The sequence below is a fragment of the Bombina bombina genome, chromosome 3 (genome assembly GCF_027579735.1).
Source record: "Bombina bombina isolate aBomBom1 chromosome 3, aBomBom1.pri, whole genome shotgun sequence".
Lineage (NCBI taxonomy): Eukaryota > Metazoa > Chordata > Amphibia > Anura > Bombinatoridae > Bombina > Bombina bombina.
In genome coordinates this window covers 8,926,686-8,954,496 of record NC_069501.1, presented here as the reverse complement: position 1 = coordinate 8,954,496, position 27,811 = coordinate 8,926,686, and the positions used below count along the sequence as shown (strand labels likewise).

General features: G+C 43.1%; 1 protein-coding gene across 1 annotated transcript in view; it reads right to left on the bottom strand.

Annotated features, from left to right (window-relative positions):
- TRAPPC10 (trafficking protein particle complex subunit 10) overlaps positions 1 to 27,811 on the bottom strand; it is an 837,250-nt gene that overhangs the window by 122,822 nt on the left and 686,617 nt on the right. The window contains exon 16 of the mRNA XM_053705118.1: positions 9,815 to 9,985. Coding sequence (XP_053561093.1) covers positions 9,815 to 9,985 — 171 coding nt within the window. The remainder of the gene's footprint in view (positions 1 to 9,814; positions 9,986 to 27,811) is intronic.

The following is a 27,811-nucleotide window of genomic DNA, read 5'->3' as shown; positions in this document are numbered from 1 at the left end:
AGTGAGATAAGGACTCAGTATGTGTATATATATATATATATATATATATATATATATATACACATATATAGCAGCGAGATAAGGACTCAGAATGTATATACAGGTAGCCCTCAGCCCTCAGTTTACGCCGGGGTTAGGTTCCAGAAGGAATGGTTGTAAATCGAAATCGTTGTAAATTGAAACCCAGTTTATAATGTAAGTCAATGGGAAGTGAGGGAGATAGGTTCCAGGCCCCTCTCAAAATTGTCATAAGTAACACCTAATACATTATTTTTAAAGCTTTGAAATGAAGACTTTAAATGCTAAACAGCATTATAAACCTAATAAAATAATCACACAACACAGAATATATAATTAAACTAAGTTAAATGAACAAAAACATTTGCTAAACAGCATTATAAACCTAATAAAATAATCACAAAAATAATCACACAACATAGACTTCACAGTATGTGTATATATATATATATATATATATATATATATATATATATATATATAGCAGTGAGATAAGGACTCAGTATGTATATATATATATATATATATATATATATATAGCAGTGAGATAAGGACTCAGTATGTGTATGTATATATATATATATATATATATAGCAGTGAGATAAGGACTCAGTATGTGTATGTATATATATATATATATATATATATATAGCAGTGAGATAAGGACTCAGTATGTGTGTATATATATATATATATATGTTACAGTTAAAGTGCAGAAATCAGTTAATGTGCACATTACCTAGTTAATCTGCAGATTAACTAGGGTGATCAGTTAAAGTGCAGAAAAATAGTTTCATTTCTCACATTACCTAGGTAATTTGCACATTACCTACTAGGCACTAGTTAAAGTGCAAAAAAAAAAAGCAATTTAGCTTTTTAGAAAAGTTTGTTTTGCGGTTTGTTTCTCTCATGTAAACTGTTTATTGAAAAAGAAGCCGAAGAAAGTAATAAATAAAGAACAGAATGTTCCGATTTCGGCCGAGGGCAGATACGCTCCAGAGTGCTCTGTTCTAATCAGAGCCTCGGGCGCCGCAACTGCCTCTGGGAACCTTACCATGGGTCTCAGCCCGCACGTCTTGAAATTCTCTGTCTGGGAAATTATCTATCTATCTATCTATCTGTGACAGACCCTTCGGTCAGGACTGAAAGTGTTAACTTTATTTTCTAACCACAAGTGGCTGGCTCCAGCTACAATCTAATTAATGCTTAGCATTCTATTGTTTGATCACCTCCAGAGAGAAAGTGATAAGAAGAGTCAAGAGTGTCTTGTGGTTGAAGTGTTTAAGTAATATAATCCTATTGTATCATGTCAAGGGCGCTTCTCCCTTTTATCTAATGTACAACATTCTTTCAACCCCCATCTGAGGGGGGGTCAAAAACCTGTATAAATCTGTGTGCTGCCTTTTAATAAATGTCATTCTGTTTTAAACCTGAAACTGGCTGGGTTGTGAATTGCTGATTGTCTATGCAGGACATTGTTCATCTGGGGTTAACCCTTGGTACACAGTTGGTACCGTAACATTGGTGGCAAGCGACGGGAGAATCCTTATCGCCCAGAAGAGCAACTACACAAGCCAGTAACCTCAGGAAGAGGGGGATTATTACAATACTGACTAAGATGGAAAGAGTACCAGGGACAGAAGGAACCAATGGGCCCAGCATATCAGACAGAACCCCTGAAGAAGCAAGCTTTGATCGGGCGGTTAAAATAAGACTGGCATATTATGGCCCCAACCCATCTGCCGAAATTATCGACCGGGTCATAGCAGCTGTGGAGGCCAACCTACTTCGCCAAAGCGGCGCTGCAGCAGCCCAAGTCACAGCAACCCCAGTGGAAAAGGGAAAAGTAAATTTTACCGCTTTTAAAAACTTTCTGGAAACAGAAGGAGAGATTGATGGGTACCTTGCGGATTTTGAGAGACAATGTGCACTACACCAGGTACCCGCAGAGGACTGGGTCATGATATTATCTGGAAAATTATCCGGCCGGGCCAGTGAGGCTTTTCGGGCCATTCCAGATGAGGAAGTTGGCGATTATAATACTGTAAAAGAGGCTCTGCTCTCCAGGTATGCGGTTACACCGGAGGCATACCGGAGGCGGTTCAGAGACACTGTTAAATTGGCTGGTGATTCCTACCTTGAGTGGGCATGTAAGGTGCACCGCACAGCATCGCACTGGATGGCGGGGTGCCAAGCCGTGTCTGGGGAAGAGGTGCTGCAGCTATTCCTGTTGGAACATTGCTTTGACAAGTTACCCGCAGGAGTTCGAGAGTGGGTTCGGGACCGTAAACCCTCCACCCTGCATGAAGCGGCTCGCTTGGCAGATGAGTATACGGATGCCCGCAAACTGGACACTGCTACCACTAAGCCCCCTGCCAGAGTGGAGTACAGACCCCCAGTCACCCCAGCAGCTGCCAGTTACCAACCCCCGGCGCACCGCTATACCACACGGTCTCGGGCCACGAACTACCCTCAGAGAGCCTGGTTCAATTCGCGGGGCTACTCACAACCTATTCGGTGCTTTGGATGTAAGCAACTAGGGCACAAAAGACCAGAGTGTCCCCTAAACGCAGCGAACCAAGCACAGTCCTGGAGAAGACCCGCTAGCGGAATCCCACGTAATCCTCAGCCTGCGGCCCGCTATGTAGAGGCGCAAGAATGCTGGGGCATCCTACATGAGGCAGACCTTGTGCAAGCTGCCCACCGGAATAACCGGCAACTGGTTAAAGTGAATGGGAAGGAGGTCAGTGGTCTACGGGATACTGGTGCTACCCTGACCTTGCTTCGAAAGAACTTGGTGTCTGAGAAACAGCACACAGGAGACACTGTGGCTGTGAGGGTAGCAGGGGGCACTGTGTTCCGCCTGCCTGTTGCCAGGGTGCATTTGGATTGGGGAGGGGGCGCTAGACCTGTGAATGTGGGGGTCATGAAGGATTTACCAGCTGATGTTCTCCTTGGAAATACCTTGGTCCCCCTTGTTTCTGCCTATGCTCCCATGGGTCCCGCTGATGTTAACCCTGTGACTACCCGTGCTCAGATCCGTGCAGCAGAGACTGACCCCCCTGCTGCTAAGCCCCAGGACGCTGAGCTCAGTAAATCTCTATCCGCTATTGATATGTGGGAGTCACGTTACAATGCGCTGATGAAGGAGAAGAGTCACGTAGAGGATAAAATGGTCACGTTAAATAATCATGTAACAGTGCTAGCGGGAGAGAAGAGGAGTGCAGAGGAAAAAGCACGTTTAGAACAGGAATCTCTGCTAGACAGGCTGCACCGACAGACTGCAGAAAACACCAGCTTGAGAGTGGAACACGAAACATTAAAGACAAACTTAGTGACACTGGAGGAGAAGCTGACGCTGGCTCATAGTGAGGTGCAGCAACTCAAGGGCACCCTATGTCAGTATGAAGGGATTGTGGATACCTATAAAGAGCAGGTACAGAAAACTCGTAAAGAAGCTGATGAGATTTTGAAGGACTGTTTAGCCCTAGTCTGGGCACTGAGGAAGTTAAACCCTTGTTTGTATGGACAGGAATTCTCTCTCATAACGGGAATACAAATGGATTGTCCCAGCAAACTGACATGCCTACCACCCCTTAGTCCGGTCATCCCCAGGTTGACCCGCAAAAGGGTCAAGCCGGGTCTGCCGGAGTGTTCCACAAGGGGGGAGCTATGTGACAGACCCTTCGGTCAGGACTGAAAGTGTTAACTTTATTTTCTAACCACAAGTGGCTGGCTCCAGCTACAATCTAATTAATGCTTAGCATTCTATTGTTTGATCACCTCCAGAGAGAAAGTGATAAGAAGAGTCAAGAGTGTCTTGTGGTTGAAGTGTTTAAGTAATATAATCCTATTGTATCATGTCAAGGGCGCTTCTCCCTTTTATCTAATGTACAACATTCTTTCAACCCCCATCTGAGGGGGGGTCAAAAACCTGTATAAATCTGTGTGCTGCCTTTTAATAAATGTCATTCTGTTTTAAACCTGAAACTGGCTGGGTTGTGAATTGCTGATTGTCTATGCAGGACATTGTTCATCTGGGGTTAACCCTTGGTACACAGTTGGTACCGTAACACTATCTATCTATCGAATCTATCTATTTAATATAGATTCGATAGATAGATAGATAATTTCCCAGACAGAGAATTTCAAGACGTGGGTGCTGAGACCCATGGTAAGGTTCCCAGAGGCAGTTGCGGCGCCCGAGGCTCTGATTAGAACAGAGCACTCTGGAGCGTATCTGCCCTCGGCCGAAATCGGAACATTCTGTTCTTTATTTATTACTTTCTTCGGCTTCTTTTTCAATAAACAGTTTACATGAGAGAAACAAACAGCAAAACAAACTTTTCTAAAAAGCTAAATTGCTTTTTTTTTTTTGCACTTTAACTAGTGCCTAGTAGGTAATGTGCAAATTACCTAGGTAATGTGAGAAATGAAACTATTTTTCTGCACTTTAACTGATCACCCTAGTTAATCTGCAGATTAACTAGGTAATGTGCACATTAACTGATTTCTGCACTTTAACTGTAACATATATATAAAAAAACATAATTTATTCTTACCTGATAAATTTCTTTCTGTCTTGACACGGTGAGTCCACAGATCATCTTAATTACTGTTGGGAATATCACTCCTGACCAGCAGTAGGAGGCAAAGAGCACCACAGCAAAAGCTGTTAAATACCACTCCCCCTACCCACAATCCTCTGTTATACGACCAAAGGGAAAGGAGAAAGGAAGTACAGGCAGTCCTCGGGTTACAGACATCCGACTTAAGTACAACTCGTACTTACATACAGAGAAAATAGAGCTTTATTGACAATCCTTCTTTCCAGGATAATCCAAAATACTGAAAATCCAATTGTCACAAGGACAGAAAGTGATGTGAAATTTTCTGAACAGGGGCTCAGATAGCAAAACAAACTTTATCCTATGCTATCCAAAACAAAAAAAAAATGTTTGGCTAGAGTTTCACCTAAAAAAAGTGCCTGTTCCAACTTACATACAAATTCAACTTAAGAACAAACCTAAAGTCCCTATCTTGTACGTAACCCGGGGACTGCCTGTAATCTAAGGTGCCTGAAGTTTATAGATAAACAAACTGTCTGAAAAACAGGGTGGGCCGTGGACTCACCGTATCAAGAAATAAATAAATTTATTATGTAAAAATAAATTATGTCTTCTTTTTAATGACACGGAGTCCACTAATCATCTTAATTACTATTGGGAACCAATACCCAAGCTAGAGGACACGGATGATAAGGGAAGGACAAGACGGTTAACCTAAACAGAAGGCACCACTGCTTGAAGAACTTTTCTCCCAAAAGAAGCCTCTGCTGAAGCAAAAGTTAAAAATTTGTAAAATTTACAAAAAGTATGCAAAGATGACCAAGTCGCAGCCTTGCAAAGCTGATCAACAGAGGCTCCATTTTTGAAAGCCCAAGAAGATGAAACAGCCCTCGTGGAATGAGCCGTGATTCTCTCAGGAGGCTGCTGACCAGCAGTCTCATATGCCAAGCGAATAACACTCCTCAACCAACAAGAAAGAGAAGTATCCGTAGCTTTCTTACCCTTCCCAGAAAAGACAACAAATAAAGAAGTAGACTGGCGAAAATCCTTAGTCGCCTGCAAATAATATTTAAATGCACGAACCACATCCAGGTTGTGCAACAAACGCTCCTTATGAGAAGAAGGATTAGGACACAAGGAAGGAACAACAATCTCTTGATTAATATTCTTATCAGAAACAACCTTGTGAAGAACTACCTTATCAGAGTGAAAAATAAGAAAAGGCGATTCTTACTGTAAGGCTAAAATCTCCGAAACTCTTCGAGCCGTAGAAATAGCCACCAGAAACAAAACCTTCCAAGATAACATCTTAATATCCAAAGAATGCATAGGTTCAAACGGAGCCTGTTGAAGGACTCTAAGAAACAAATTAAGACTCCAAGGTGGAGTAGTAGACTTAAACACAGGCCAAATTCTAACCAAGGCCTGACAAAAAGAATGAACATCTGGCACACCCGCCAGGCGCTTGTGCAATAAAATAGATAAAGCAGAAATTTGACCCTTCAGGATACTAGCAAATAAACCCTTCTCCAAACCTTTCTGGAGAAAAGACAAAATCCTAGGAATCCTAACTCTACTCCACGAGTAGCCTTTGGATTCACACCAATACAAATATTTACACCAAATCTTATAATAAATCTTCCTAGTCACAGGCTTACAAGCCTGAATCATAGTCTCAATGACTGACTCAGAAAAAACATGCTTAGAAAGAATCAAACGTTCAATCTCCAAGCAGTCAGCTTCAGAGAAATGAGATTTGGATGAAGGAAGGGACCCTGCAGAACCCTTCCTTAATGGAAGATGCCAAGGTGGAAGAGAAGACATCTCCATCAGATCTGCAAACCAGATTCTGAGAGGCCACGCCGGAACAATGAGAATCACCGATGCCCTCTCTTGTTTGACCCGAGCAATGACCCGAGGAAGAAGAGCAAAAAGAGGGAACACATATGCCAGACTGAAAGTCCAAGGAACTGCCAGAGCATCTATCAGAACAGCCTGAGGATCCTTTGACCTCGACCCGTACCTCGGGAGCTTGGCATTCTGACGAGATGCCATGAGATCCAACTCCAGCTGCCCCCAACTGAGAATCAAGCTGGAAAATACCTCTGGATGAAGTTCCCACTCCCACAGATGAAAAGTCTGTCTGCTCAGAAAATCTGCTTCCAATTGTCCACCCCTGGAATATGGATAGCAGACAGACAACAGTTGTGAATCTCCACCCAGTGAATAATCTTGGCTACCTCTGTCATGGCCAAGGAACTCCGAGTTCCTCCCTGATGATTGATGTAAGCCACTGACGTTATGTTGTCCGACAGTAACCTGATAAACTGGGTTGAAGCTAGCTGAGGCCAGGCTAGAAGAGCATTGAAAATTGCTCTCAATTTCAAAACATTTATTGGAAGAACCGACTCCTCCCGAGTCCATAGACCCTGAGCCCTTAATGAACCCCAGACAGCACCCCAGCCCAGCAAACTGGCATCCGTGGTTACAATCACCCAGGCAGGCCTGCGAAAGCAAGTTCCCTGAGAGAGAAGATCCTGAGACAACCACCATGGAAGAGAATCTCTGGACATCTGATTTAGACCAATCTTTGGAGATAGATCCGCATAATCCCCGTTCCACTGCCTGAGCAAGCATAACTGCAGAGGTCTGAGATGGAACCGAGCAAACGGAATGATGTCCATGACTGAAACCATCAGATCAATAGCCTCCATGCACTGAGCCACTGACGGCCGAGGAAGGGACTGGAGAGCAAGACACGTATTGAAAATCTTTGACTTTCTTGCTTCTGTCAGAAAAATTTTCATCTCTAGAGAATCTATAATGGTCCCCAAAAATACCACTCTTGTAGCAGGAATTAAGGAACTTTTTCCTAAATTCACCTTCCAACCGTGGGAGCGCAGAAAAGACAACAACTCTGTGTGGGAGTTTGCTAGTTGAAAAGATGGAGTCTGAACTAGAATGTCGTCCAGATAAGGAGCCACTGCAAAACCCCTCAATGGAAGCACCGCCAAAAATGCTCCCAGGACTTCTGAAAAAATTCTGGGAGCTGTTGCCAGACCAAAAGGAAGAGCTACAAACTGAAAATGTTTGTCTAGAAATGAAAATCTTAGGAACCTGTGATGATCCCTGTAAATGGGAATATGCAGATACACATCCTTTAGATCCACTGTGGTCATAAACGTATGCTCCTGAACCAAAGGAAGAATGGAACGAATAGTTTACATCTTGAAAGACGGAAGCTTGAGAAACTTGTTTACATTCTTGAGATCTAAAATAGGTCTGAAAGTTCCCTCCTTTTTGGGAACAACATAGAGATTGGAATAAAAACCCAGACCCTGTTCCTGAACCGGAACAGGAACTATCACTCCCATGTCGGAAAGATTCTGAACACAACGTAAGAACGCCTTTCCTTTTATCTGGTTTACAGATAACCTGGAGAGAAGAAACCTGCCTCTGGGAGGAAAATTCTTGAACTCCAGTTTGCAACCCTGGGACACGATATCTACCACCCAGGGATCCTGAACATCTCAAACCCAAGCTTGAGCGAAGAAAGAGAGTCTGCCCCCCACAAGATCCATTTCCAGATCGGGGGCAGACCCTTCAAGCTGATTTTGAGTCAGCAGCAGGCTTCCTGGACTGCTTCCCCTTATTCCAAGACTGATTTGACTTCCAAGATGGCTTGGACTGTTCCTGCTTGGAGGAAGAAGTAACAAAAATGACTCTGCCGACCCTTCTGTTTATTTCTTTTATCCTGAGGAAGAGAATGCCCCTTCCCTCCCGTAATATCAGAAATAATCTCAGCCAAACCTGGCCCAAACAAGGTCTTACCCTTGTAAGGAATAGACAAAAGCTAAGAAACATCCGCAGACCAGGATCTTAACCATAAAGCTCTGCAAGCTAAAATGGCAAAACCAGAAATTTTATGAAACAAAAAAACGTTGCTGTCCCTTTAAATTTTAAACACACATTTATTTATTTATTTTTAAACTAGAAAATCCTTAAATAAACTGCACAATAAATCTTGCAGCAACAATTTTTCACAAATGAATGCAAAAAGAGACACAAACGTTAAAGTCCCTGAAATTCAGACAGAAACTTAAATATAAACAGAGCAACAGCCACACAAAAAAACAACAGGCAACCTCCACACCTCAGCAAGCTCTGCTGAGATGCCTACCTGACCACCTTGCTGCCGGAAACAAAGTCAGAAAATGATCCGGACCCCCATACAGCCACACCGGAGAGAAGGCTGAACCACCTCTGAGGAGCTATGCAACAGAGCTGCAACATCCAGGAACAACAGGAAACAGCTAAAAGGGCGCCAAAAACGCCCTTGCGATCTCAGATAAGCCTGCCCATTGTGGGCGTGGCCCAACAAACCTCCCAGTAGCCATTAATACACAAACAAAAAACATGTACATCAAAGTGAAAACATAATAAACTGAGCCAAACATCCCCAGTGCCTGCAAAACTGCCATACAATAAACCGTTAACCTAGAAGGCTGATTGCATATTTAGACAGAATTAACTGTCAAAGTGCCAAATTCTCCTATATCAAAACAGGGAAAGAAATAGGCACTTACCTCAAAAATCTATCCGGCAGCAGGACAGCTCACTTGGTATGAGAGGAGCTTCCTACCTCACATGGACCTGTGGAAAAAAGAAAAGGCTGAGTAAACTTACTCAAACTTTCAACCAAGGGCAGCATGAAATTACTTGGGAGGCCCAGTGGGGATTATACCCCAGAAGTTCACAAATGCTTAAAAGCCACCACTTGCTCTACTGAAGAGACTGTCATGGACTACGGCTAAACCCCCAAAAAAACCAGAGTAAACTTGCTCTGCTTAAAAAATAAACTCTTGATTGAAGAATCAGACACCTAACTTTACCCCTCCTTGCAACTGATACAAGCAAATAGAATGACTGGGGATTGTGGGTAGGGGGAGTGGTATTTAATAGCTTTTGCTGTGGTGCTCTTTGCCTCCTCCTGCTGGTCAGGAGTGATATTTCCAACAGTAATTAAGATGATCCGTGGACTCACCGTGTCATTAGAAATATATATATATATATATATATATATATATATAAATATATATAGTTATATATAGCAGGTAGGGGAATGGGGTTTGGTATCTACACTGTGCTTAATGGGGGGAGTGACGGAATTTAGCAAATTAAGTCATTATATGTAGTGCATGTGCACACTCAGTAACGGTGTCACTCACATAAAAGTGCTCCAGATGGAAGAGGTAGGTAAAGGGCTGTAGGTGTGCACAGGACTCAGACGAGGGAGCAGGGAGGAAGCTGACTGAGAAGTTACAGGAGATGGAAGCTGGCGGTTCCTGGCACCACATCACTTCCCACACGAAGTACACACACTGCTGACTCTGTATGTCCTGTAAATGGTAAAGAAATCACACACTGCTGACTCTGTATGTCCTGTAAATGGTAAAGAAATCACACACTGCTGACTCTGTATGTCCTGTAAATGGTAAAGAAATCACACACTGCTGACTCTGTATGTCCTGTAAATGGTAAAGAAATCACACACTGCTGACTCTGTATGTCCTGTAAATGGTAAAGAAATCACACACTGCGTTTTCACTTGCAACTCAGTAATAACACAATTTATGCTCACCTGATAAATTATTTTCTTTCCTGGCATGGAGATTTCACAAATCCATTCTAATTACTAGTGGGAATTCAACTCCTGGCCACCAGAAGGAGGCAAAGAACACCCCAGCAAAGCTATATGTATCCCTCCTACTTCCCACAATCCCCAGTCATTTAGCCGAAGGACAATAGAAAGAGAAGAGGAAACAAAGGGTATAGAGGTGCCTGGATTTGTAAAAATGACAAACAACATAAAAAGCCGTCTTAACTTTAAATAAGGGCGGGTTGTGGACTCTTCATACCAGGAAAGAAAAGAAGTCATCAGGTAACCATACATTTTGTTTTCTTTCCAATGTCATGGAGAGTCCACAAATTCATTCCAATTACTAGTGGGAACCAATACCCAAGCTAGAGGACAAAGAATGTAAAGGGAGGGAGAACAAGACAGCCGGACCTACACTGAAGGCACCACAGCTTGAAGAACTTTCCTCTCAAAAGAAGCCTCTGCAGAGGCAAAAACGTCAAACTTTTAAAATTTGGAAAATGTATGTAACGAGGATAAAGTGGCCGCCTTGTTATTTTGCTCCACAGAAGCCTTCTTTTTAAAAGCCCAGGAAGAAGAGACAGCCCTAGTGGAATGAGCCGTAATCCACTCAGGAGGCCGTTGTCCAGCTGTCTCATGGGCCAACCTAATGACACTTCTCAACCAAAAGGAAAGAGTAGTTGAAGTGGTCTTTTAACCCTTACATTTACGAGAAAAAACAACAAAAAGGGCAGAAGATTGCCGAAAATCCTTAGAAGCCTGCAGATAGAATTTTAAAGCACGAACTACATCCAAGTTGTGTAACAGACACTCCTTCTGAGGAGGAGGATTAGGACAGAACGAAGGAACAACAATTTCCCGATTGATATTGCGGTCCGAAACCACCTTAGAAAGAAAACCCAATTTGTAACAAAGGACCATCTTATCCGCGTGAAAAATAAGCAACAGGTTTAAACACAGGCCTGATTCTGACCAGGGCCTGAACAAATTACTGAACATCCGGTAAGTCAGACAAATGTTTATGTAACAGACTAGAAAAGGCAGAAATCTGACCCTTCAGAGAACTAACTGAAAAATCTTTCTCCAGACGCTCCCGGAGAAAAGATAGAATGCAGAGAACCCTCACTTTACTGCAAGGGAAACCCAGAGACTCACACCAGTAAAGATATGTGCGCCAAATCTTATGATATATCTTGCAAGTTACCGGTTTACGAGCCTGGAATAAGGTATCAATAACTTCTTCAGAAAAACCACGTCTAGACAAGACTAGGAGTTCAATCTGCACGCAGTCAGCTTCAGAGAATCTACAGTAGATTTGGATGAAGAAAAGGACCCTGAAGTAGAAGGTCCTTCCTCAGGTGTAATTTCCCTGGGGGAGAGGACAACATCCTCACCTGGTCCGTAAAGCAAATTCTACGAGGCCAAGCTGGAGCAATTAGAATCACTGAAGCCTGCTCCTGTTTGATACAGGCTATCACTCTCGAGGAAGAAGGGCAAACGGAGGAAACCGGTAAATCAGACCAAAATCCCACAGAACCGCTAGAACGTCCACCAGGACTGCTTGCAGATCTCTTTATCTAGATCTGTATCTGGGAAGCTTGGCATTTAGACGAGATGCCATCATGTCCAGCTAGGAAACTCCCCATTTGCGAGTTATTATAGAGAACACCTCCAGGTGAAGAGCCCACTCACAAGGGTGAATCGTCTGTCTGCTCAGGTAATCTGCCTCCCAGTTATCCACACATGGGATGTGAATGGCAGAAACGTGACAGTTGTGAGATTCCGCCCACTGAAGGAAGCAAGACACTTCCTTCATTGCAAAAGGGGCTCCTTGTTCCTCCCTGATGGTTGATGTAGACTACCGAAGTGATGTTGTCCGATTGAAATCTGAAAAACCGGACCAAACTCAGTTGGGGCCAAGCAATCAGAGCGTTGAAGATTGCTCTCAACTCCAAGATATTTATTGAAGAACAGACTCCAGCTGAGTCCAGACTATGTGAGCTCTTAATGGACCCCGAACTGCACCCCAGCTGGAAAGGCTGGCATCTGTATTAACTATCTCCCAGGACGGTCGCATGTGCCTTGGGACAGATGGTCCGGAGAGAGCCACCATGACATAGAGTCTCTTGTCAGGTATTCTAGGACTATCCTCTGTGAGAGGTCTGAGTGGTCTCCATTCCATTGTCTGAGCATACATAATTGTAGAGGTCTCAGATTGAAACCACCATTAGACCAATTACTTCCATACACTGCGCCATCGATGGACAGATGACTGAAGAGTAAGACAAGCAGCAAGAAATTTTGATTTTCTGACTTCCGTTTATAAAAATCTTCATGGAGATCGAGTCTATAACCAGGAGCGATCAGTACTAGAGAAGAGAGATCCCTGACACAGTTTAAGAAGGCCTCCCTTTTTTCCTTGATTGTTGATAGTCTTGATAGGAGAAATCTGCCTCTCGGAGGACGAGATTTGAATCCTATCTTGTATCCCTGAGAGAGCACTTCTACCCCCCAAGGATCGGCAACATCGCAAATCCAAGCCTCTTGAAAAAAACAAAGTCTGCCCCCAACTTGATCCATATTCAGATCAGGGGCAAACCCTTCAATGCTGACTTATTTTCAGAGGAAGGTTTCTTGGACTGCTTGACCTTATTCCAAGATTGGTTGGCTCTCCAGGAGGGCTTTGACTGATCAGATTTGGAAGATGATGAAGGTTTCTGTTCTTTGAAAAGGTCTAGTCTTCTTATCCTGGGGCAGAAAAGCTCCCTTTCCCCCTGTGATTATGGAAATGATCTCAGCTAGACCAGGTCCAAACAAAGTCTTCCCTTTAAAAGGAAGAGAAAGAAGTCTAGACTTGGAAACCATATCTGCTGACCAAGACTTTAGCCACAAGGCTCTGCGAGATAAAATGGCAAGACTAGAAGTCTTTGCGCTCAGATGTAGTACTTGCATAGCAAATTAAGGTATTTGTTAGCTTTAAAGCTTTGATCCTGTCCTGGATCTCTTCCACAGTAGTTTCCTCCAAAATCAAGTCCGATAAGGAGTCACACCAATAAGAGGCCGCAACAGTGGCTGCCACCATACTAATGACAGGCTGCCATAGCAGACCTTGGTGAAGAAAATTTTCCCTTAAATACCCCTCCAACTTCCTGTCCATCAGGTCTTTGAAAGCAGTACTATCCTCTAGAGCAGTGTCTTCCAACCACGGTCCTCAAGTACCCCCAACAGTCCTGGTTTTCATTATAGCTGAACTAGAGCACAGGTAAAATAATCAGGTGATGGATGAGAGCAGGTTGGTTACTGATCAGCCGATTACTTCACCTGTGCACTGGTTCAGCTATAATGAAAACCAGGCATGTTGGGGGTACTAGAGGACTACGGTTGGGAAACACTGCTCTAGAGGAATAGTAGTTCTCTTGGCTAATGTGGATATAGCTCCATCCACCTTAGGAACAGTGCGCCAAAGGTCCCGCACAGAGTCAGCAACAGGAAACATCTTTTTAAAGACAGAAGACGGGGAAAAAGGTACACCTGGTTTCTCCCATTCCCAAAGTAGTCTAGCTGCAGACTGGAGCTCCACTCTAGACAGGAAACATGTGACCCCCACTGACTCTAGACAGGAAACGTGACCTACACTCAAAGCTTTTTTTTTTTTTTTTTATCAACTTTAATGTAACAGACAACCTATAGACAATCATTCTGAAAACAAAACATTTTGCAGCTTTTTTGTTCTTCTTAATGTGCACTCACAGTGGTTTATGCTGATTGTCATTTATAAGGTAACCACTGTGAGTGCACATTAAGAAGAACAAGAAAGCTGCAAAATGTTTCATTTTCAGAATGATTGTCTATAGGTTGTTTGTTACATTAAAGTTGATTTTTTTAAAAAAAAGCTTTGAGTGGAGGTCACGTTTCCTGTCTAGAGTGGAGCTCCAGTCTGCAGCTAGACCCTTCTCCCCATTCCTGAGCTATAATGTCAGACATACGATCTGGAACAGGAAATACTTCCACAGATCTAAGTTTGACATCAAACACTCTAACTCGGTGACCTTGGGAGTCTCCTTGACTGTAGGTTCAGAATCCTCCAGAGTAGCTAAAATCTCCTTAAGCAATAAACGAAGGTGTTCAAGCTTAAATCTAAAGCTAACCTCTTCTGATTTGACAGTACTAACCACGTTAGAATCAGAATCTGAGATCTCGCCTTCAAAGGCTGCAGAAGAATGGTCATCCTCAGATATCTAAGATAAACTGACCAAGGCATCCGCAGCATCAAAAATATTTTTAGATTTTCTTTTCCTCTTACCTGAGATAGGTAAGGCACTCAAGGCTGCAGAAACAGCTGAAGTCAACTGTGTTGTAAAGTCACCTGGTAAAAAGATACCCCCAGGTGTAGATTAAGTGAAACCGCAGGGTACTGCTTGTGTAACTGCTAAGGACGGGGACGTCTGAGGAGAAAGTTGAGGCATGTCAGGGACAACAGTATCTTGAGAGGCAGAAGACTCTGAAAGGGTTAACTTTTTTTAAAAAGAAGTCTTTTTTTTTTTTAAAAGCAACATACAAATACAAATGTGGAGCAAAATTGCACAGGAGAAAAATCTTGAGCCTCAAGGCAATTGTCAAGCATTTCTTGTACAGAATCCATTATGTACCCAAAAGAAAGGCAGTTCCCAGCTAATAATAAATTAAAAATGCTCAAAAACGAAAAATAAGATAGAGAAACAATCCCTGTAGATTGTTTATTGAAATAAGGCAGGGAGAAAAAATTGCTATAACGTCGCCTCTATACACCAGCGTTGCTAGCGTGAACTCACCAGCTGCTAGTACACTGCTTAACTCAAGCGCTTCTTGTATACTATAATGGCACCTCTTATACCAGGACCAGCCGAAATAAATGTATTCAAGTGCGTGTGACAGAAGCCTGTAACGGCGCCTCAAGAAGTACACACTCCCTCTCCGCTATCGTACTAAAGATCCGCTGCAAGCGAAAGGAGGAGCGGATCGGTCGTCACGTGACTGCCGCTTAAAAAATAAATGAGACACCAACCAAAACTTAAATTATGCTTACCTGATAATTTTCTTTTCTTCTGACGGGAAAAGTCCACAGCTGCTTTCATTAATTTTGGGAATTCAGAACCTAGCCACGAGGAGGCAGCAAAGACACCCCAGCCAAAGGCTTAAATACCTCCCACACTTCCCTCATTTCCCAGTCATTCTGCAAAGGGAACAAGGAACAGTAGGAGAAATATCAGGGTAAAAAAGGTGCCAGAAGAAGAAACTAAATTACAGCGGCCTCATCGATAAACTCGTGCGGGGAGCTGCGGACTCTTCCCATCAGAAGAAAAGAAAATTATCAGGTAAGCATAATTTATGTTTTTCTTCTTAAACGGGAAGAGTCCACAGCTGCATTCATTACTTTTGGGAAAACAATACCCAAGCTATAGAGGACACTGAATGCAAACAAAGGGCGGGTACATAAGGCGGCCCCTTCGAAGGGCACCACGGCCTGAAATAACCAATAAAAATTGAAAAACAAAAATAACTGCCCATCAGTTAAACAACCCGCATGCTGTGCTGGCGACCACTCAAAATCCTTAGATTCCACTAAGCACAAAGCCCCCAAGGGGCCAAGTCCAGCAGGCTCCCAAATCCCACGAACATACCCCCCCCCCAACCAAGAAAAAGCACCTCCACCTACCCCCGAACTGGAGAACGGAGTACCCAAAAAGGAGATCCAAAGGACCGTCAGAATAGGGTAAGAAACCGCAAAGACAAAGCGAAACGAAGGCTGTTACAGAACAACCACCCAGGGAAAGAACTCTCTATAAAGTCCAACTCCCAAAGAGACACTCCCAACCCATGAGAGCGCGATCGTGAGGAAGAATAAAATCCCTCCACAGATCCCCTGACTCAACACTCACTGAACCCTAGTCTAGCAGACACAACCGCTAAAACTAGCCACATATAGGTAGGAAACCAATATCAGGACCAAAGGAAAAACACGGAGCTCACCAACAGAATGGAAAAACCAATGTCTCAGCAGAAAAAGAGGGCGCTCTGTGAACCACAGAACCATAATTGACAGAAACTTGCAAGTTCCAGCTCCCGGGTAGCAGAGCTGACCCTAAGTCAGCATGGGACCCCATCCCATAGAAAGTGTCGAATTATCGACCATAACTCCCAACCAGGAAAATCCAGATCCCAGAAGACAACCAACACCAGCAGCAATGCAACCAATGGAGGAAGGAACAACCGTGAACCCCCCCACCAGGGAGGATAACGGGGACAACAAAAGTACACGGTCAGACCCAAGAGAGCAGACGGATCCCCGACCTCGCCTCCAAGAAATGGACCCAACCCAAAAAAAAGGGCTGGTAACGTCGGCCTCCAAAGAGAGTGGAGGTCCTAAGAGGAAACAACCCATTGGAGAACCCACTGACCAATTTATAGTAGCTGGCAAGCTACCACGAATCGATGACAGAAAAAAACAACTTACTAGCACACATTCCAAGTGCAAGTAGCTGCCGCTGGTTTCAAACTGCAAACCTTCCACTTGCTAGGCAGCAAAGCTAACCATCAGGACTACAACCGCTGGCTCTACATGGTCGGGTTGCGAAAACCATATACAGTCCCCGTCTCTAAGAAGGAACAATCCTAAAAGGGAAGATAGGGCACAGAGTTACCAAAATACCCTAGTACCAGAGCCAGCCCCCCTGACATCCCACACGCAAGGAGGGAAGAAAAGAATCCTTGAACAAGAAGATAAGGACCCACAGGGTCTCCATGGAAACTGTATATTTCCAAATCCTCCCCAAAAGGACAAATCCAAGGAGACCACTTCCCCAGCTGTAGGCAAGGCGAAGAGACCAAAGATAATAGTAAAACAATACCATTGAGTAATAACCCAACGGACATTACTACCAGCTCAGTCGAGACAAATAATCTCGAGCGTTAAATGCAAAAGTTGCCACTGGCGACAACTGAAGATCCACCTGAAAGGCAGCAAACTAACCTTCAGACAAATACCAAATCTAGCATGAGAGTGAAAAACCAACTCCCTGAAGGGACAAGCGGACATTCTAAACCCCAAAGTTTGAAACTGAACTGCGCAGGACCAAGCGCAGCGACCCGGACACCAAAATCTCAGACAAGAGACATGGCCCCAAGCCAGACCCCCCAAAACCGGGAACAGGCCGTACCTCCTAAAGGAACCACCAAGTTGCCTCATACGGAGAAGGGCACTCTAGGTAGCGCTTAGCACACCCCAATATCCTTGAACATTGGACACTCGCAAGAGACTCCTAGAAAGACCTCTAGACAGGCCTCTGAGATGGAAATCTGCACCCGTAGGTGGATCTGAATCCTGGACCCTCCGCTTGCAACCCCAGAAACCAAGGGCTCCTAGAGGTTCGAGTGCAACACTCCCAGTCCAAGGACCCCGGGGTTTACCAGGGACAGGGTTCCATAAAACGGAGAACATACCACAATAGCTGGATTCAACACACAACCCTAGCCATGTGGGCAATTAAGCAACCCACTAGGCTCTTAGGTCGAGAGTCAAAGATCCCCACAGGATCAGCCTCCCGGAAATCCTATACCAGGAATAACATGTGCAACAGCGTAATTCCCGCTGAGAAGCAGATCAGAGGCGGTTGCCGGTGAAAAAGGGAGGAGAAACTCAACACCTGCGCTCCATCTTATGAGAGCGTGCGATATACAGAAAAAGGGGAGAGACAGAGATATCCGAACTCAGACTCAAATAACCAGACCACTCAAGAAGGGAAAAGCCTAGGCTACAATGAAACAGACACCCGGAAAATACCAAGATTGAAACAAAAATCGTCATCTCAACTGGTATCTCAACTGGTACCCCAACTGTCCAGCGGTCATCCGAACCTCCAAACCCCTTGGGAAAGGAGAACTTCGGTTCTGAGGCGAAACCTCCAGAACCCACGAGGAATCATAGATGGATCCCCACGTAAGGAACGACAGAAGACCTATATAATCTCACCGATACTCCGTTCATCGAGGACGAGGAGCAAGTTGACGTATAAGAAACGAAAACACCCCCCTCAAGTAATGGATAAATAAAACATAAAACGAACACTCTAATAAAGTGAACAACTTGACACCCAACAGGATAACCAGCACACCGGCACTACGTGGGTGACATGAACCTTAAAGGGACACTAAACCCACATTTTTTCTTTCATGATTCAGATAGAGCACGCAATTTTAAGCAACTTTCTAACTGACTCCTATTATCAATTTTTCTTTATTCTCTTGCTATCTTTATTTGAAAAAAAGAAGGCATCTAAGCTAAGGAGCCAGCAAATGTTTGGTTCAGAACCATGGACAGCACTTGTGTATTGGTGCTGTCCAATCAGTAAGGACAACCCAGGTTGTTCACCAAAAATGGGCCTGCATCTAAACTTACATTCTTGCTTTTCAAATAAACAAACCAAGAGAATGAAGAAAATTTGATAATAGGAGTAAATTAGAAAGTTGCTTAAAATTGCATGCTCTATCTGAATCACGAAAGAAAAACATTGGGTTCAGTGTCCCTTTAAGGAACAGCAGCTAGCGCCCGACCAGTACCTGCCTGGCACAAGGAACACCTAAAACTGTCCAAGAAAAAAATCGAAGCCCCAGAGGGATCGAAAACATATACTATATAAACTTTATAAACTATAATCATAACTAAGTTTTGATATAGAAAATGCGCAGCTTCCAAGGAAGTGCGCACGCGACCACAAAATCGCAAGTATCAGTTCAAGAGAAAACATAATTTATGTAAGAACTTACCTGATAAATTCATTTCTTTCATATTGGCAAGAGTCCATGAGCTAGTGACGTATGGGATATACATTCCTACCAGGAGGGGCAAAGTCTCCCAAACCTCAAATGCCTATAAATACACCCCTCACCACACCCACAATTCATTTTAATGAATAGTCAAGTATTGGGGTGATAGAAAAAGGAGTAAAAAAGAACTGGAAGTATAATTGTGCTTTATACAAAAAAACATAACCACCATAAAAAGGGTGGGTCTCATGGACTCTTGCCAATATGAAAGAAATTAATTTATCAGGTAAGTTCTTACATAAATTATGTTTTCTTTCATGTAATTGGTAAGAGTCCATGAGCTTGTGACGTATGGGATAGCAAATACCCAAGATGTGGAACTCCACGCAAGAGTCACTAGAGAGGGAGAGATAAAATAAAAACAGCCATTTTCCACTGAAAAAAAATGTTAATCCACAACCCAAAATATAAGTTTATCCTCATAAATGAAAAGAAAAACTTAAAACATAAGCAGAAGAATCAAACTAAAACAGCTGCCTGAACAACTTTTCTACCAAAAACTGCTTTTGAAGAAGCAAATACATCAAAACGGTAGAATTTAGTAAATGTTTGCAAAGAAGACCAGGTTGCTGCTTAGCAAATCTGATCAACTGAAGCTTTATTCTTAAAAGCCCACGAAGTGGAGACTGATCTAGTAGAATGAGCTTGTAAATCTCTGAAGCGGGGCTTGACCCGACTCCAAAAAATCTTGATGAATCAAAAGCTTTAACCATGATGCCAAGGAAACGGCAGAAACCTTCTGACTTTTCCTAGAACCAGAAAAGATAACAAATAGACTAGAAGTCTTCCTGAAATCTTAAGTAGCTTCAATATAATATTTCAAAGTTCTTACCACATCCAAAGAATGTAAGGATCTCTCCAAATAATTCTTAGGATTAGGACAAAAGGAAGGAACAACAATTTCTCTATTAATGTTGTTAGAAATCACAACCTTAGGTAAGAATTTAAATGAAGTCCGCAAAACCGCCTTATCCTGATGAAAAATCAGAAAAGGAGATTCACAAGAAAGGACAGATAATTCAGAAACTCTTCTAGCAGAAGAGACGGCCAAAAGGAACAACACTTTCCAAGAAAGTATTTTAATGTCCAAAGAATGCATAGGCTCAAATGGAGGAGCCTGTAAAGCCTTCAAACCCAAATTAAGACTCCAAGGAGGAGAGATTGATTTAATGACAGGCTTGATACGAACCAAAGCCTGTACAAAACAGTGAATATCAGGAAGCTTAGCAATCTTTCTGTGAAATAAAACAGAAAAAGCAGAGCTTTGTCCTTCCAAGGAACTTGCAGACAAACCCTTATCCAAACCATCCTGAAGAAATTGTAAAATTCTAGGAATTCTAAAAGAATGCTAAGAGAATCTATGAGAAGAACACCATGAAATATAAGTCTTCCAAACTGGAAAATAAATCTTTCTAGAAATAGATTTACGAGCCTGTAACATAGCATTAATCTCTGAATCAGAGAAACCTCTATGACTAAGCACTAGGCGTTCAATTTCCATACCTTCAAATTTAATGATTTGAGATCTTGATGGAAAAACGGACCTTGAGATAGAAGGTCTGGCCTTAATGGAAGTGGCCAAGGTTGGCAACTGGATATCCGAACAAGATCCGCATACCAGAACCTATGAGGCCATGCTGGAGCCACCAGCAACACAAACGATTGCTCCATGATGATTTTGGCGATCACTCTTGGAAGAAGAACTAGAGGCGGGAAAATATAAGCAGGTTGATAAAACCAAGGAAGTGTGAATGCATCCACTGCTTCTTCCTGAGGATCCCTGGACCTGGACAGGTACCTGGGACGTTTCTTGTTTAGATGAGAAACCATCAGATCTATTACTGGAAGACCCCACATCTGAACAACCTGAGAAAACACATCTGGATGGAGGGACCACTCCCCCGGATGTAAAGTCTAACGACTGAGATAATCCGCTTCCGATATGATATATGAACCGCAAAGATTAGACAGGAGCTGGATTCCGCCCAAGCAAGTATCCGGGATACTTCTTTCATAGCTTGGGGACTGTGAGTCCCACCCTGATGATTGGCATATGCCACAGTAGTGATTTAGTCTGTCTGAAAACAAATGAACGGTTCTCTCTTCAACAGAGGCCAAACCTAAAGAGCCCTGAAAATAGCACGGAGTTCTAAAATATTGATTGGTAATCTCGCCTCTTGAGATTTCCAAGCCCCTTGTGCTGTCAGAGATCCCCAAACAGCTCCCCAACCTGAAAGACTCGCATCTGTTGTGATCACAGTCCAGGTTGGACGAACAAAAGAGGCCCCTAGAAGTATACGATGGTGATCTAACCACCAAGTCAGAGATAGTCGAACATTGGGATTTAAGGATATTAATTGTGATATCCTTGTATAATCCCTGCACCATTGTTTCAGCATCCAAAGCTGGAGAGGTCTCATATGAAAACGAGCAGAGGGGATCACGTCCGATGCTGCAGTCATGAGATCTAAAATTTCCATGCACATAGCTACTGAAGGGAATGACTGAGACTGAAGGTTACGACAGGCTGAAACCAATTTAAAACGTCTCTTGTCTGTTAGAGACAGAGTCATGGACACTGACTCTATCTGGAAACCTAAAAAGGTGACCCTTGTCTGAGGAATCAAAGAACTTTTTAGTAAATTGATCCTCCAACCATATTTTCGAAGAAACAACACTAGTTGATTTGTGTGAGATTCTGCAGAATATAAAGACTGAGCTAGTACCAAGATATCATCCAACTAAGGAAATACTGCAATACCCCGTTCTCTGATTACAGAGAGTAGGGCACCTAGAATCTTCGAAAAGATTTGTGGAGCTGTTGCTAGGTCAAATGGAAGAGCGACAAATTGGTAACGCTTGTCTAGAAAGGAAAATCTCAGAAACTGATAATGGTCTGGATGAATCGGAATATGAGGATATGCATCCTGTAAGTCTATTATGGACATATAATGCCCTTGCTGAACAAAAGGCAGAATATAGTCTCATAGTCACCATTTTGAAAATTGGCACTCTTACATAACTATTCAAAATTTTCAGATCCAGAACTAGCCTGAAAGAATTTTCTTTCTTTGGGACAATGAATAGATTCGAATAAAACCCCAGACCCTTTTCCTGAAATGGAACTGGTATGAATACACCTGATAGCTCCAGGTCTGAAACATACTTCAGAAAATCTTGAGCTTTAACTGGATTTACTGGGATGCGTGAGAGAAAAAACCTTCTCACAGGAGGTCTTACTCTGAATCCTATTCGGTATCCTTGAGATAAAATACTCTGAATCCAATGATTTTGGACAGAATCTGGCCAAAAGTCTTGGAAAAATCTTAATCTGCCCCGTACCAGCTGAGCTGGAATGAAGGCCGCACATTCATGCGGACTTGGGGGCTGGCTTTGGTCTCTTAAATGGTTTGGATTTAGTCCAACTTGAAGAAGGTTTCCAACTGGAACCAGATTCTTTGTGGGAAGGATTAGGTTTCTGTTCCTTATTTGTCGAAAGGAACGAAAGCGGTTAGAAGCTTTAGGTTTACCCTTAGGACTTTATCCTGAGGCAAAAAACTCCCTTCCCCCCAGTGACAGTTGAAAAAATCGAATCCAACTGAGAACCAAATAACGTATTACCTTGGAAAGAAAGAGATAGGAATCTGGACTAGACAAATCAGGATCAGTTTCCTGGTGCGCTAAATTTCCAACCAAAAAGTTGATGCAGCTGCAACATCAGCCATAGAAATGGCAGGCCTGAGGAGATGACCCGAATATAAATAAGCTATCCTTACATAAGATTCAAGTTTCCTATCTAAAGGGTCTTTAAAATAAATACTATCTTCCATAGGAATAGTAGTATGTTTAGCAAGAGTAGAAATAGCCCCATCAACTTTGGGGATCTTTTCCCAAAACTCCAATCTAACTGTTGGCAAAGGATACGATTTTTTTAAACCTTGAAGAAGGAATAAAAGAAGTACCAGGCCTATTCCATTCCTTAGAAATCATATCAGAAATAGCATCAGGAACTGGAAAAAAACTCTGGAGTAACCACAGGAGGTTTATAAACAGAATTTAAAATATCAAGAGGACTAGTTTCCTCAATATCCAAAGTAATCAACACTTTTTTTTAACAAGGAACGAATATACTCTATGTTAAATAAATAAGTAGATTTGTCAGTGTCAATATCTGCGGAAGGATCTTCTGAATCAGATAAAACCTCGTCAAATGAGGATAATTCAGTATGTTGTCGGTCATTAGAAATTTCATCAACTTTATGAGAAGATTAAAAAAGACCTTTTATGTTTATTAGAAGGCGGGATGGCAGACAAAGCCTTCTGTATTGCATCAGCAATAAAATAATTTATATTCACAGATATATTAAGTAAATTAGATGTTGAAGTAACAACAGGCATTGTACTAATACTGATGGACACATTCTCTGCATGTAAAATCTTATCATGACAACTGTTACATACTACAGCTGGAGATATAATCTCCGCTAACTTACAACAGATACACTTAGCTTTGGTAGAACTGTTATCAGGCAGCAGGATTCCAACAGTGGTTTCTGAGTCAGGATCAGATTGAGACATCTTGCAAAAGTAAGAGAAAAAAACAACATATAAAGCAAAAACATAATTTATGCTTACCTGATAAATTTATTTCTCTTGTAGTGTATTCAGTCCACGGGTCATCCATTACTTATGGGATATATTCCCTTCCCAACAGGAAGTTGCAAGAGGATCACCCAAAGCAGAGCTGCTATATAGCTCCTCCCCTCACATGTCATATCCAGTCATTCGACCGAAACAAGACAAAAAAGGAGAAACCATAGGGTGCAGTGGTGACTGGAGTTTTAATTAAAATTTAGATCTGCCTTAAAAAAGACAGGGCGGGCCGTGGACTGAATACACTACAAGAGAAATAAATTTATCAGGTAAGCATAAATTATGTTTTCTCTTGTTAAGTGTATTCAGTCCACGGGTCATCCATTACTTATGGGATACCAATAACAAAGCTAAAGTACACGGATGATGGGAGGGACAAGGCAGGAACTTAAACGGAAGGAACCACTGCCTGCAGAACCTTTCTCCCAAAAACAGCCTCCGAAGAAGCAAAAGTGTCAAATTTGTAAAATTTTGAAAAAGTGTGAAGCGAAGACCAAGTCGCAGCCTTGCAAATCTGTTCAACAGAGGCCTCATTCTTAAAGGCCCAGGTGAAAGCCACAGCTCTAGTGGAATGAGCTGTAATTCTTTCAGGGGGCTGCTGTCCAGCAGTCTCATAGGCTACACGTATTATGCTACGAAGCCAAAAGGAGAGAGAGGTTGCCGAAGCTTTTTGACCTCTCCTCTGTCCAGAGTAAACAACAAACAGGGAAGAAGTTTGACGAAAATCTTTAGTTGCCTGTAAATAAAATTTCAGGGCACGGACTACGTCCAGATTATGCAAAAGTCGTTCCTTCTTTGAAGAAGGATTAGGACATAATGATGGAACAACAATCTCCTGATTGATATTCCTGTTAGAAACTACCTTAGGTAAAAACCCAGGTTTAGTACGCAGAACTATCTTGTCTGAATGGAAAATCAGATAAGGAGAATCACAATGTAAGGCAGATAACTCCGAGACTCTTCGAGCCGAGGAAATAGCCATCAAAAACAGAACTTTCCAAGATAAAAGTTTAATATCAATGGAATGAAGGGGTTCAAACGGAACTCCTTGAAGAACTTTAAGAACCAAGTTTAAGCTCCACGGAGGAGCAACAGTTTTAAACACAGGCTTAATCCTAGCCAAAGCCTGACAAAAAGCCTGGACGTCTGGAACTTCTGCCAGACGCTTGTGCAAAAGAATATACAGAGCAGAAATCTGTCCCTTTAACGAACTAGCTGATAAGCCTTTTTCCAAACCCTCTTGGAGAAAGGACAATATCCTAGGAATCCTAACCTTACTCCATGAGTAACTCTTGGATTCGCACCAATACAGGTATTTACGCCATATCTTATGGTAGATTTTTCTGGTAACAGGCTTTCGTGCCTGTATTAAGGTATCAATAACTGACTCGGAGAAGCCACGCTTTGATAGGATCAAGCGTTCAATCTCCATGCAGTCAGTCTCAGAGAAATTAGATTTGGATGATTGAAAGGACCTTGTATTAGAAGGTCTTGCCTCAAAGGTAGAGTCCATGGTGGACAGGACAACATGTCCACTAGGTCTGCATACCAGGTCCTGCGTGGCCACGCAGGCGCTATCAGAATCACCGATGCTCTCTTCTGTTTGATCTTGGCAATCAGTCGAGGTAGCAGAGGAAACGGTGGAAACACATAAGCCATGTTGAAGAACCAAGGAGCTGCTAGAGCATCTATCAGCGTCGCTCCCGGGTCCCTGGACCTGGATCCGTAACGAGGAAGTTTGGCGTTCTGGCGAGACGCCATGAGATCCAGTTCTGGTTTGCCCCAACGATGGACCAGTTGAGCAAACACCTCCGGATGGAGTTCCCACTCCCCCGGATGAAAAGTCTGACGACTTAGAAAGTCCGCCTCCCAGTTCTCCACGCCTGGGATGTGGATCGCTGACAAGTGGCAAGAGTGAGACTCTGCCCAGCGAATTATCTTTGAGACTTCTAACATCGCTAGGGAGCTCCTGGTTCCCCCTTGATGGTTGATATAAGCCACAGTCGTGATGTTGTCCGACTGAAATCTGATGAACCTCAGTGTTGCTAACTGAGGCCAAGCTAGAAGAGCATTGAATATTGCTCTTAACTCCAGAATATTTATATTTATAGTCCACGATCCCTGAGCCTTCAGGGAGTTCCAGACTGCGCCCCAGCCTAGAAGGCTGGCATCTGTTGTTACAATCGTCCAATCTGGCCTGCGAAAGGTCATACCCTTGGACAGATGGACCCGAGATAGCCACCAGAGAAGAGAATCTCTGGTCTCTTGATCCAGATTTAGTAGGGGGGACAAATCTGAGTAATCCCCATTCCACTGACCTAGCATGCATAATTACAGCGGTCTGAGATGCAGGCACGCAAATGGCACTATGTCCATTGCCGCTACCATTAAGCCGATTACTTCCATGCACTGAGCCACTGACGGGCGTGGAATGGAATGAAGGACACGGCAAGCATTTAAAAGTTTTGATAACCTGGCCTCCGTCAGGTAAATTTTCATTTCTACAGAATCTATCAGAGTCCCTAGGAAGGAGACTCTTGTGAGTGGTGATAGAGAACTCTTTTCCACGTTCACCTTCCACCCATGCAACCTCAGAAATGCCAGAACTATCTCTGTATGAGACTTGGCAATTTGAAAGCTTGACGCCTGTATCAGGATGTCGTCTAGATACGGAGCCACCGCTATGCCTCGCGGTCTTAGAACCGCCAGAAGTGAGCCCAGAACCTTTGTAAAGATTCTCGGGGCCGTAGCCAACCCGAAGGGGAGAGCTACAAATTGGTAATGCCTGTCTAGAAAGGCAAATCTTAGGAACCGATGATGATCTTTGTGAATCGGTATGTGAAGGTAGGCATCCTTTAAGTCCACTGTGGTCATGTACTGACCCTCTTGGATCATGGGTAGGATGGTCCGAATAGTTTCCATTTTGAATGATGGAACTCTTAGGAATTTGTTTAAGATCTTTAGATCCAAAATTGGTCTGAAGGTACCCTCTTTCTTGGGAACCACAAACAGATTTGAATAAAATCCCTGTCCTTGTTCCGTCCGCGGAACTGGGTGGATCACCCCCATTACTAGGAGGTCTTGTACGCAGCGTAGGAATGCCTCTTTCTTTATCTGGTTTTCTGATAACCTTGAAAGATGAAATCTCCCTTGAGGAGGGGAAGCCTTGAAGTCCAGAAGATATCCCTGAGATATGATCTCCAACGCCCAGGGATCCTGGACATCTCTTGCCCACGCCTGGGCGAAGAGAGAAAGTCTGCCCCCCACTAGATCCGTTTCCGGATAGGGGGCCATCCCTTCATGCTGTCTTAGGGGCAGTAGTAGGTTTTCTGGCCTGCTTGCCCTTGTTCCAGGACTGGTTAGTTTTCCAGGCCTGTCTGTAACGAGCAACAGTTCCTTCCTGTTTTGGAGCGGAGGAAGTTGATGTTGCTCCTGCCTTGAAGTTTCGAAAGGCACGAAAATTAGACTGTTTGGCCTTTGATTTGGCCCTGTCCTGAGGAAGAGTATGACCCTTACCTCCAGTAATGTCAGCGATAATTTCTTTCAAGCCGGGCCCGAATAAGGTTTGCCCCTTGAAAGGAATATTAAGCAATTTAGATTTAGAAGTCACGTCAGCTGACCAGGATTTAAGCCATAGCGCTCTGCGCGCCTGGATGGCGAATCCGGAGTTCTTAGCCGTTAGTTTAGTTAAATGTACAATGGCATCAGAAACAAATGAGTAAGCTAGCTTAAGTGATTTAAGCTTGTCCATAATTTCATCCAATGGAGCTGTGTGAATGGCCTCTTCTAGAGACTCAAACCAGAATGCCGCAGCAGCAGTGACAGGCGCAATGCATGCAAGGGGCTGTAAGATAAAACCTTGTTGAACAAACATTTTCTTAAGGTAACCTTCTAATTTTTTATCCATTGGATCCGAAAAAGCACAACTATCCTCCACCGGGATAGTGGTACGCTTAGCTAAAGTAGAAACTGCTCCCTCCACCTTAGGGACCGTCTGCCATAAGTCCCGTGTAGTGGCGTCTATTGGAAACATTTTCCTAAATATAGGAGG